Raw genomic sequence first — 12994 nt, forward strand, 5'->3', positions numbered from 1 at the left:
AGGGAGGCTTTAGCCAGAGCCACAGCCATGAGATCAACGACCAGAGCTACTGGAGTCACAAGCCAAGCCACAGGAGCCACAGGAGGCCAGGACCACAGAACCACAACCATGCAAACCCCAAACTACAGCAACAGAAGCCGAGTCAGAACCATGGGAGCCATGACCACAGCCCAACAGTGAGAAACACAGTCATGGGAGGCCTTGAGCAGGGGAGTTACAAGCCATTTGTGAGTAGATTATGGACATTTATGTCTTCTTCTCTAAATGCTTAGCATGTGCTCCTAAGATCAACACAGACCACCCTCTTCCCTAACATAAAATTCAGAGCAAAATAACTGCGTTCAGGAAACACAACCTGATATACAGAGCATGGAACTACTAGCCATTCCCATACTGCTAAAGTAGCAAGTTCCCCTTGGCCCCGGGTCATGCCCTCGGTTTAGATATCATGTCCTAGGTAGGGAATGAGCTCATCACTGACAGAGCCCTGAGGAACACAGAAGAAGTACAGTCATACACAACTTTTACAGAGACCTAGGTGACAATACAACTGAGACACCTACAGAAGTGTGCCTAGATATTGGACCATCAGCTATAGCAGCAAAATTCTGAAATAGGGAATTGATTTTAAAATCATGGTTCTTCAAACATCTGAATGTTATATATACATTTATTATTAGTAGCGAATGAGGACGGGCAGAGTGGCTCACCCACTATCCCAGCACTTGCAAAACAGAGGCAGGCATATCTCTGATTTCAAAGCCAGCCTGGTCTAGAAAGTGAGTTACAGGAAAGCCAGGGCTACACAGCAACTGCCTGACTTTAAAAAAAAAAAAAGGTGAGGTCTATCCACATTGGCCAGATACAACTAATTCCTGCCAATGCTGAATTTCCTCCTGACATTTCTGTCATTCTATGTATTAAGGTTATTCGCATCTCTTCACATACTCTCACAAAAAGTTCCCTCCATTAAAGCATTTGTGTTCTGTTGACTGCTGTGTCCTTCCAGAATGCAGGCTGCAGCTGCTGTCATGTGCACACACACATACATTCCGAGGATTCAAATACTGCTGTCAGGCGTGCGTGCTCATCATCCCTTATAACTCTAAGAGGGTTTCCCTACACTTTCACGTAGCAGGCCATCCTTCCTTTCTATTATTTAGACACAGTCTCACTACGTAGCTTTGGCTATCCTGAAACTATGTACAGCAGGCTATCCTCCAGCTCACAAGGATCTGCCTGCCTCTGCCTCCTAAGTGTGAAGATTTAAGGTGTGCGCCACTCTGCCCAGCTCCAGGGAACCTTTTCCAACTCTGTGGCTGGCTTATGTATCAGCTGCGTGTAGCAATCATGTCACGTGTCATGACATGTCAAAAACATATCAGTGGTTTTGAGATTTTTCATGCACACTTTTAATTAAGGAAAACTCAACTCCCTTTTTAAACATGGTTCCTAGAGATTTGATAATGAACAAACTGAAATACCTAAGTCTCTTGTAAAGCCCAACTGTCTTGGTTAGGGTTTTACTGCTGTGAAGACACATCGTGACCAAGGCAACTCTTATAAGGACAACATTTAATTGGGGCTGGCTTACAGGTTCAGAGGTTCAATCCATTATCATCCAGGTAGGAGCATGGCAGCATCCAGGCAGGCATGGTGCAGGAGGAGTTGAGAGTTCTGCATCTTCATCTGAAGTCTGCTAGCAGAATACTCACTTCCAGGGAGCTAGGACTAGGGTATTAAAGCTCACATCCACAGTGACACATCTACTCCAACAAAGCCATACCTTCTAATAGTGCTACTTGCTACTACTCCCTGGGCAGAGCATATACAAACCATCATACCAGCCAACTTTTTTTTTTGAAGAAACCCCATTTTGTGCGGGGGGGGGGGGGGTAAACTCCAGTTCCAGGTAGAAAATCAGAGTCGTCCAGAGCAAGTATCTTATGGCAACCCCCACCCCCACCCCTCATTAGCAACAGCCAGTCAGGCTACAATAGCAGGGTGAGGTACACAGAGATAACTTAAGACATCCTGCAGAGAACAGACAACTTAGCCATCCTGTCTGTCAGGTGGTTTTGTCCTCCTGTTCAATTCCTGCATATTATGCCAGAAATGCAGTTTTTAAAATATTAACTTGCTAGCCAGGTATGGTGGCGCACGCCTTTGATCCCAGCACTTGGGAGGGAGAGGCAGGCAAATTTCTGAGTTCGAGGTCAGCCTGGTCTGCAGAGTGAGTTCCAGGACAGCCAAGGCTATACAGAGAAACTGTCTCAAAAAAACGATATATATATAAACTTGCTGATCTGTAAGGAAATTCCCTGTGTTTGCTGTAACCACAATAAGAACCCTGACCCCTAGGCTCTCATTCAGACCCACTGCAGTGGTAACAGTCTGAGAGACCTTGCTGGAAAGCTCATGGTAAAGACCCTTCTGTGTTTTCTATCAGAATTGGCTCCGTGATCATCTTTGGGTACCTGAAACTTGGGCATTAACACCCTAATCCTTACACCCCCAGTCCCCAACCTCTAACCAAGACTAACCAAAACTAACCAAAAGCAAGAAGTATTATGGATAGCCCTGGTACTGTTTGTATTTTGATGCTAATTCAGCTTCATGAAGAGGAGCTTCCTGGAACCAGGATTGAATCAGACTTCCTGTGACCCTTCTAATGAATAAAGCAATCAATCACTGGGCAAGCGAGGAAGAGGCAGAGAGAGGTATGGGCTTTGGACGGGGATGGTGTGAAGACAAGATGTAGCTATAAGTGGCCCCTGGTCTAGATGGCAAACCGATTTGCCACTGGAGGATTTTTACTTGATATGGCTTACAAGGTAAGGATTCTAGTTGCTGCATCCAGCGACTGAATTACCTGTTGATCCTGAACTAAGTGTGTGTGGTGTTTTCCTTCATGTGGTGACTCAGAGAGAAAGGTACAGTGTCAAAGTGTGGGTTTACAAGAAGTGCACCCCAAAAGGCCATGGGAAGCATGGGGCTGGCGTGGTAACGACTTGCAAGTGGGAACTTAGCATCCTGGGTGGAGAGATTTTGGAGCTCTGGTCAGAGTCTCAGGAGATAAGAACAGGCCAGCCCACGTGCTAGGGCCTGTCTGCGTAGCATGGGTTGCATTTTTTTTTTTCTAATATTTCCTGCTACAAAGACAGAGAAAGAGGAGAGGAAGGAGGGAGAGGAAAGGAGAGGAAAACCAGGATATAGCTTCCCTGGGTGATGTCTCCTGAGTAATGGACAGTGCAGCTCTGGCGTAGTTAGCCACAGGACATGTAAAAAGGCGGCTTCCTCTCCAGTGATGAGTTTCCAGTAGACTAGAATAACAAAGCAGACTGGGAAAACAATGGCACCTGAAGTACCAGGCCTTGTGAAAAGGAAACTGGAAAAATCTTATGAACCTGTGGAGTCAGGTGCCATCCTAGGCAGATTAACCGACTGTAGTGGACATCATAGCAGTGTCAGGCAGACCATGAGGAGGAGAGGGCTTCCGAGCCAGCACTGGCCAGATGATGCAGAAAAGACGACTGACCCTTGGCTTTAATTTCTCTATAAGAAGTCAGCTAGGGTTCTATTGATGTGATAAAACACCATGAGAAAAAACACTTAAAGAGGGGCTTGCTTACAGTTTCAGAAGGTTAGTCTATGACTATCATGGAGGGGAACATGGCAGCAGGCATGAAGCTGGAACAGTACCCACATGCTTACATCCTGATCCTCAGACAACAGGCAGAAAGAGAGCTGGGCTGGCAAGGGCTTTTGAAACCTCAAAGACCACCTCCAGTAATACACCTCTTCCTACAAGCTGTACTTCTTTTACGAACTAGGAACAAAACTTTCAGTGTTTTGTTTCAATGATTTGGGGTTGGGGGGAGCATTCTCATTGAAACCACCACATTCCACGCCCTAGCCACAGGCTCATCGCCACACAGAATACAAAATGCATTGAGTTCAACTTCAAAAGTCCCCATAGTCTTTCATGATTTTAACACTGTTTAAAATTTCAAAGTCCAAAGTTACTTCTGAAACGCAAGGCAATCTCTTAACTATAAACCCCCTGTAAAATCAAAAAGGAGATCATATACTTCCAAGATACAATGACATAGCATACATTACCATTCAAGAGAGAAAAATAGGAAATACTGGACCAGTGAAACTGAAAACCAGCATGTGAGACCCCAAATTCTACATCTCCACATCAGCTGTCCCAGGGCTTGGATAACTTTTTGTATCTCCCTCTCCCATTCCACCCCTGGTCTGTCCTCTGCCAGGTATCCCACAACTCTGGCATCTCCAGAATCCAGCAGTGTCCCTAATGCAATCAAGGCTAAACCTTCACAGCTTCATGCAATGGCCTCTCTGGGCCTCCATAAAGTTCTCTTAAAATCTCTGTCAACAACATTAGTCCGAAACTCTTCAGTTTTGTGTCTGACAGATTTTTTGGACAAGGGCAAAAAGTGGCCACATTCTTTGGCAAAAATATCACATGAAAGGTCTCTACCCTAGGTGTTCCAACCCCTCTGAAACCTCTCACATGCCAGGCCTCCACAGTCTACACTGCTCTGTCTCCCATGCTCTCACCAGGATAGTCCACTGAGCATTCTGATAGCCTTCTTAGAGCTTTCTAGTCCAAAGTCCTCCATATTTCCCCCAAAATAGCATTTAGGAAAGTCCCTAAATGTACTAACCTTGTTTTTTGGCTCCTGACTACCTGTAGTTCTGCTTCTGACTAACTGATCTTGTTAACTGAATATGTCAATCCAAGACATAATTTCTGTGCTTAAAAGCTCACCTTGAGCTGGGTGGTGGTGGCGCACGCCTTTAATCCCAGCACTTGGGAGGCAGAGGCAGGCGGATTTCTGAGTTTGATGCCAGCCTGGTCTACAAAGTGAGATCCAGGACAGCCAGGGCTACACAGAGAAACCCTGTCTCGAAAAACCAAAACCAAAAAAAAAAAAAGCTCACCTTGAAAAAGACCCAAGACTACACTCAGGTCCCAAAAGCCTAGGCAGAAGTCTAATAAAGACTTTCCATTGGCTTGAACCACTGTGTCTGAGTGGCCTTCTCTGATGGATACCTCACAACATCATAATAATACCCCGGTGCCTGGGTACCAACTTAGTTACTGTTCTATCGTTTGAGGAGACACCATGACCAAGATAAGTTATAAAAAAAGGAAACATTTAGTTGGGGGAACTTACTTATAGTTTCAGAGGGTTAGTCCCTCAGGCAGCAAGCAGAGAGACTGGGCTGGCAAGGGCTTCTGAAACCTCAAAAGCCATCTCCAGTGACACACCTCCACCAAACAAGGCCACACCTCCTAATCCTTCCTAAACAGTTCCACTGACTCAGAACCAAACATTCAAATATATGAGCTTATTAGAGTCACTGTCATTCAAACCACCACAGAAAATCAGACAAGAGTCTCATCTCACTGCTGTGAGGACTGAATTCTTTCAGTCCATATGTTTAGTAAGCACCTATTATCAGCACATTTTGGACACAAAAACTCGAGAGACATGTCAGGTCCTGTCCCTAGGTTCATCCTCCAGTGCAGGAAACAGTGATAAAGCAGGTCACACAGCAATGTTATATCAAGTAGTAACTGTTGTTCTGAAAAGCACAAGCAGGAGGAGAGCGATGACGGCCCTGTCAGCCCAGGCAAGCCTCACAGAGGACGATGGAAACACAGAGAGGCTGAGGACACAGCGAGGCTGAGGCTGGAGGCTGTGAGAGTGGATTGGAAATATGGCTAGAATATAGCTGCAGAGGCAAGGAAGGGGCAGGAGAAGACATGGCCAGACTCTAGGGCAGGATACTGCAGGCCTCAGGAGTAAGGCTGGAGCAATGAGCCATTGGAATGAGAACTGACTGTTGTTTAAGATTTATTTTAAAGTATGTGTGTGGGGGCAGGGTAGGGGGGTATTCCTATAGAAGCCAGAGAGTTGGGTTTCCAGGTACTAGAGTTACAGAGAGTTGTGAACTAGCCACCTGACACGGGTACAGGAACAGAACTTAAATCCTCTACAAAAGTGATGCACACTTTAACCTCTTAACTACTGTGCCATCTCTCCAGAACTTTTAGACATACTGAAGGCTCTCTCTGCAGAGCCTGACTAAATGAATATGGAAGCCCAAGATGGCACAGCTGCAAAGTGTGGATCATTGGCATGGCCCTGTAGTTGGCATGGATCCTCCATACAGTGGGAGACCAGAAAGAAGTGGGCATGTCAAGGAACAGCCAATGCTCTGCAGAGAAACACAGCCCTTGGAACAGTTCTCAAAATCAGGCTTGAAGTCACCCAGTGCCAGCATTCCCCAAGGGAAGGAAGCATTATGGGATGCCAGCTCTGCTCCACTAAGGGATCATGCCTTGTCAGAGCAGCAGTCAAACATGGGCTGCAGGAGATGGCACATAAACACACAGAAGGTGGAATAAACAGGAAGGAAGAAAACTGAAATCACACACTGTGTCCATAGCTGGAAATTGTAGTGAGCAATATGGCTGGCCTTGTGAAACATGTCAGCAGCAGGTCCAAACCTTCACCAAATGTGCCTGTGTGCAGTGTGCTGTGTGTGCTCTGTCACTGGGCTGAGCCCTGTTCCTTCTCTTGCTGTGTGCTTCCCAAGGCTGCAGATTATAAACCAAAAGCATCCTTTATCCATCACGTGCTCTCCTACTGTGTACACATGTGGCATTCCCAACCTGTGACTCCCTTTAACACCCTGTGACAGCATCACTGTCCCCATCAGTTCCAAGTCACTTACGGCAAACTCCTCGGGAGTCACTTTCAGAACGTCGAAGACGACAGCATCGTAGCTCTTGCTGGCATAGTCGCAGCTCTGGCCCTCCAGCGAGTCTGAGCTGCTGCTGCCCTATAGAGAAGGCAAAGAGAAATGCCACCTGGCTGGTCTGGCCTGAGACTGCTGCCATCCCAAACCACCCCAGAGAGGGTGTCTTAGTTAGGGTTTTACTGCTGTGAACAGACACCATGACCAAGGCAAGTCTTACAAAAAACCAACATTTAATTGGGGCTGGCTTACAGGTTCAGAGGTTCAGTCCATTATCATCAAGGTGGGTGCATGGCAGTATCCAGGCAGGCATGGCGCAGACAGAGCTGAGAGTTCTATGTCTCTGACCAAAGGCTGCTAGTGAAAGACTGATTTCCAGGCAACTGGGGTGAGAGTCTTAAGCCCACACCCACAGTGACACACTTATTCCAACCAGGTCACACCTATTCCATCAAGGCCAAACCTCCAGATGGTGCCACTCCCTGGTCCAAGAACATACAAACCATCACAGAGGGCATGTTGAAAGGTGTCTACTGCTTGTCACTTTGCTCTGTGCTAGACTCTAAAACACTACACACAGCATCTTAGTTCTCTACCTATACATGCTATGATGCCCACTGTACAGGTAAGCAAACTGAGTTGATGCTACGTCTCTAAACTTTCTTACCCATGAAGCCTAAAGCCAGAATGTGAACCCATTTTTCTCTCTGAACCCCTAAAATGGGTTGGATCATTACCCCTTACTACTTCTGACCAGCAATGTAATGGCAGGAGAGTCTGAGCCCAGGGCCGGGATACAGCTCAGTGCAGAACACTGGCCTTGCATGGTCAATGTCCAGTTCTGTCCCCAGGTCCCAGAAGAGAGAGAGGCATCTAATTCTCCCTCAGAAAAGGCCTCTAGACTCATGGACCCTGGGAGATCTCCATTCTGGGGTCCCCCCCCTTTTTTATTTTTAAAGGTGTATTTCATTTATGCATATGCATGTGTGCCATGTGTGCACAGGTGCCCAGCGAGGCCAGAGGGCATCAGCTCCCCTGGGGCTGGAGTTGCAGGCAGTTGTGAGCCGCCTGAGAGAGTACTGGGAGGCACACTCAGGCCCTGGGCACGAGCAGCCAGCACTCTTCACGTGGAGCCATTTTTCAGTTCACCTTCTTCCTAGCTGCAGTCAGGGTGGGACACTGTAATACACATTCACTCTGGCTCAGAGGGTGCCACACACAGGGCTGTCTGTGAGCTGAGAGAAAAGTATGGAGCCTCCTTGACGGGTAGGGAGCAGAGTCAGGGTTAGAGTCCTGCAGGGAAGGACAGGGGCCTCCCACAGGAAATAAGAGGAACTCCCCAATCTGGACAGAGGTCATGAAGCCCACCCCTGAGAAGGTGGGAAAAGTTGGACACACCTTCTCTTTAATGTGACTGCATTCCATCAAGTTCCTCCTGGGTACTCCGCCATGCTTACAACCAAACCTGAGTCTGCCTACAAATGGTTTTATTCATCTCAAATAATGGAAATGGAGTTTATAGTTTCTGCTCATTCCACCCTCTTAGAATAGGGATGAGGGAGTCTGCTTTTGTTAACTTTTTCTTTATTTCACTTCCTAAGATGGCTGTATCTGGGAAAATGTTGCACTCTTACTGAAAACCAGGGTGTTTGGGGGGGTCACGAAAGAAAGCTAACAGTTTTGACACTGTAAGGTCAGAGAGCTGAGAAGAAATGCAGGCAGCCCAGCTTGACGCCTGGGCCTGAGGTGTCTCTAGGTGAGTCTGGCCTTACATGTTCAATGTCCAGTTCTGTCCCCAGGTGGTGTCTGTTCTGACATCCACCTGGTCTCAGGACAGTGCCCCGTGCTCTGTGAGCACACAGGCCTGGCCAGCAGGCAGAATGCCGCCTCACAGCTGCCATTGCCCAGCCTCAGGCTCTCACTTCATTCTGTCGCATCTCATCAAATACAAATATATCAGTAGGCCCAAAGCCTAGACCAGCAGCATAGGTTACTAAACAAGCCAAAGCCACCACTGCCACCACCTCCCTCCTCCCCAGACACACTGGCTCAGGGTGTGCGACAGATGTCGTTTTAAAAGTTCATTAAATGGAAGGCCTTGTCCCCTGGGAATAAACTAATCCGAACAAAGCTGAGAAGAAACAGACTGGCCCTGTGCAGCTGGAACTGGCCAAGATCGAGGTCCACAGGCTTCACCTGCTTCAAGACGCAGCCCAGCCAGGCTGACAGGGCAGGATGCTAACTAAGGACAGCAACTCCAAAGTCAGGGAGAGTGGGGTTGAACCACCCACCTTCCCAGAGAGAGGAGCCAGTTTCTTCTCCCCTCTAGGCTTTGGATTCCTCATCCAAAATCTGACAAAAGGATGCATAGCTGACAGGGTTACTGTGGAGAGAGCCTGGGGAGCATGCAAAACAAAAAACAAAGAAACAAAACCCAAACTATGGTGATCTGGGTGTGCATGGACGTGAACACGCCATTCACACTCAGGCACATGGGGTTGCTAAGCACAGGTGTGTGTTCATTCCATAAATTTACAGACATATACATGGAGGCCCTAAATCTGTAAGTGTTCAAACCCCATGCACATAATGCTTAACATAGAGCTGACTACATGTGCATATAGAGCCTACATGTGCATATAGAGCTGATATGTGTATATAGAGCCTACATGTATATATAGAGACTACATGTGCATATAGAGCCTACATGTGTATATAGAGCCTACATGTGTATATAGAGCCTACATGTGCATATAGAGCTGACTACATGTGCATATAGAGCCTACATGTGTATATAGAGCCTACGTGTGTATATAGAGCCTACATGTGTATATAGAGCCTACATGTGTCATCCCACGTATTCTGAGGCCTCTCCAGATGACTAATACCTAATACAAAATCAATGCTGTGCAAACAGTCACTGCTGCCGTTTAAAGAACAATGACCAGATAATCTGCACATACCTAGTACTGGAGTGATTCTTTTTCTGAACATTTTTTATACATGGTTGGTGGTCCCATGCACAGAGGACTGAACATGCACAGAATATCGTGTGACTATACACATCTGTATACACACACGTACACACACACACAAGCTAAAGAAGAAGGATGCTTCACTCTAGAGGGAGTGTAAGTCACAGACACAGACAGAAATGTGGCTCCTCTAGTTACCATAGTCTGCTCGTGGGATGTCAGGCCTTAGGGCATTTCTTCAACCCCCAAACCCTCAGGTACAGGGTAGCTGCTGGACCCAAAGCTGCTCTATTTGCAGGTGAGTGACAGCAGTGAGGAGGACGACTTTGCGCTCCTGCGCTCCGTGGAACTACTCTGGCCTCCTAGAGAACAGCATCCACTGGGCTAGAGAGATGGTCCAGTGACTAAAGTGCAAAAAGCCTGGAGCTCAGTTCTTAGCACCCAAATCAGGAAGCTCATTATCACCTATAACTCCAGCTCCAGGGGCATCTGATGCCTTCTTCTGGCCTCCATGTGCCCTGCAGCCATGTGAACATACATATATAATTTAAAATAAAAATTTAAAAAAATCGTTAAAGGCATCTGTAAGGTTTTTTATTTCAAGACTAGAGATAAGTCCAAGAAAAAAATGTTTGAAACACTGATGAGAAAATGACCCCGACTCCCTGGTTACTCAATCTGAGCTCACTGCAAAACTGCCTGTTGGAAGTTCAGACTCAACCCTGCTTCACCAACATGCTAAGAAACCAGAACCACACCCCAGACACAGTGGCACCAGCCTCGCTTGACATCCCTCCTCCCAGGTGTCTATGTCATTATTGAGCTTGGAAAGCAAATCCCAAACCCCACAGAGTGCCACCAGTCCTCACAGCCATCTCCTAAGAAGTCAGGTAAATAAGAACAGGCCAGCTGGACCGGCTTCTGTCTGACCTCATCTTGGAATGCATAGCTTATTTATAATTAACAGTGGCTTTTCCTGAGAAAGATCTGATCTCTTCTTGCTACCAAAATAGAACATACACTTGCCATGGCTGGACTGGACAGGTATTTGTGTTTCTTTGAAGAGAACGACTTTAGAAAACACCACCATCCACAGGGCTACCTGGCTCCGAGACCTCTCGTCTGGAGTGGCGGCCCCTAAGAAGGCCTGTATTCATGGCCAGGGTCCCATGTCATGGCTACCCTCCCATAGCCCTCATACCTGTGGAGTGGCAGAGGTGACCAACACGCTAGCCATCAGACCATTCCTCTTGTACATAGTCTCCAGGCCGCAGGGAACTTCGGCGCCACCTCTGCTGGTGACATAACCTGTCTGAGAGGTCCTGTAAGGCAAAGGTATTCATAAAAACCTGCTCTGAGCCCACAGGACCACGCCATCTTCCAACAGAAAGGTGTAAACTGGCAGCCTTCAAGCTCAGGCCCTAGAGTCGGTGCCTGTTTCCCTCCATGGAAAATGGTGTACCTGTGCCATTACTGAGCTCATACAGAAGGCAGCTTTGTAGACAAATACTGCTGTCCCACAGCTGTATGGATTCTGCTTCCATAGCCCTTCTGGTAGCACTCACTCACAACTATGCCCAACCATCCTGCCCCTGGCAGATCACTGGGTCCCACCTGTGCATCCATCCCAGAATGTGCCTGGCCCTCACAAGCCCCAGAATTTATAAATCCAAATGAGATGAAGGTTGGTGAAGAAACCAGACACCACGCTGTGCCATCACAACTGATCCCACAAAGTATTCACGAAGGACCTTGTGCTGAATTCTTCCAACTCATCTTCTCCCTTCCAGTATCCCAAGGGAAGCCTTTTAATCCTGCCCATTTTCTATGGAGGAAAACTGAGGTTCACGGAGGTCATGCTCTGATGCATTTGCGTATTCTATCCAGCAGCAGCAGGACCCACCAGCCATCTGAAGATCAGGTCTGGTTACTCTGCCTGGACTGCTCATGCGCACATGCTCCAGAGAGCATCTATCAACCGCCCAGAACACTGACAAGATGGAAGCTGACTGCGCTTACCAGAGGGTAGGTGCCTTGAGCTAGGGTGGCAAGGAGGAAGATGGATGGAAGACAGCACAAGTGAGAACAGCCAGACTAGACCAGCTGTTTACAGCAAGGTACTGAGGGGTGATGTGGCCGTCGTCAGGGAAGGGACAGAGAGGTGGAGGAGGTCTGGCGGGGAAAGTGATAAACTTGATTCAGGGCATGGTGACTCTGTGGCAGATGAGAAAAGTCCACCATGAGGGGGCTACGAAGATGCTACCATGCACTGCTCTTCCAAAGGACCCAAGTCTATTTTCAAGCACCCATTCAGACTGGTCACAACTGCCTGTAATTCTAGCTTCAGGGATCCAATTCCATGGGTCTCCATGGGCTCCACGTGTGCACATGCATGCGTGCATGCATGCACAGATGTTTTCTCTCTCTCTCTCTCTCTCTCTCTCTCTCTCTCTCTCTCACACACACACACACACACACACACACACACACACACACACACACACCGAATAAGGAAAAAGCTCCCAGGGAAACACAAACCAAACCACAAAGATAAGTAAGACCAAACAGTGTGATGGCCAGAATTAGGACAACAAAACCCAAACCAAACTAGAGTATACCTAGTGTATTTTGGCAGTGAGGTGGGAGTGGGTGAAGTCTTTGGGCATTGCTGGTGAGAAGACAACTGGTACAAGCTCTTCAGAACACAATTTGGTAGCTTCTTTTTTGGTTAAAACAGCCCAGTGATCCAATTCCCAGGCGTCTACTACAAAGGATGACCACATCGCACAGCTACAGAGAGGATGCCTATCACAGCACTCATTACTCCTCACAGCAAGCCTGGAACCAAGTCAGATGTCTATCACCCAGTGTGAGCTAGCCACACAGCATGCTACTACTCAGCTACGAAAGGAAACGAGATGCTACCACAAGCCACAGCATGATCAAACCTCAGAAATATTACATTAGTTTAAAAAAAAAAAAGTCAGATTCAAAGGGATGCACAGTACAGGGTGATTCCATTTTAGGAAATTCCCAGAAATGGCAAATTTATAGGGGAAGTGCCCATAGTAAGAGACTGCACACAGACGGAGTGCTTTGGAGGTGATGAGAGTGTTCTAAATCTGGATGATGACAAGTACAACCCAAAACTGTGGGACCTGGGACCTGGGACTGTTAAGCTGCAATGCAATGTATGAGGCACCCTGGGCTTCATGATAGGA

At 47.3% G+C, this 12994-nt stretch overlaps 1 protein-coding gene across 22 annotated transcripts in view; it reads right to left on the bottom strand.

Annotated features, from left to right (window-relative positions):
* Positions 1-12994, bottom strand: part of Ralgps1 (Ral GEF with PH domain and SH3 binding motif 1) — a 238081-nt gene that overhangs the window by 196320 nt on the left and 28767 nt on the right. For 19 of the 22 annotated variants that reach the window (XR_003952804.1, XR_374092.4, XR_374090.4 and 16 more), the window contains exons 2-3: positions 10975-11095; positions 6775-6882 (exon numbers count right to left, since the gene is read on the bottom strand). Coding sequence is in view for 13 of the 22 variants with exons in the window: in XM_006498034.4 (XP_006498097.1) it covers positions 6775-6882; positions 10975-11031 (165 nt within the window). In the remaining 9 variants the exon portion in view is untranslated. The remainder of the gene's footprint in view (positions 1-6774; positions 6883-10974; positions 11096-12994) is intronic. The other 3 variants (XM_030251025.1, XM_006498035.3, XM_030251024.1) reach the window with 1 other exon arrangement.

This window comes from Mus musculus, chromosome 2 (genome assembly GCF_000001635.26).
Source record: "Mus musculus strain C57BL/6J chromosome 2, GRCm38.p6 C57BL/6J".
In the NCBI taxonomy this organism is placed as follows: domain Eukaryota; kingdom Metazoa; phylum Chordata; class Mammalia; order Rodentia; family Muridae; genus Mus; species Mus musculus.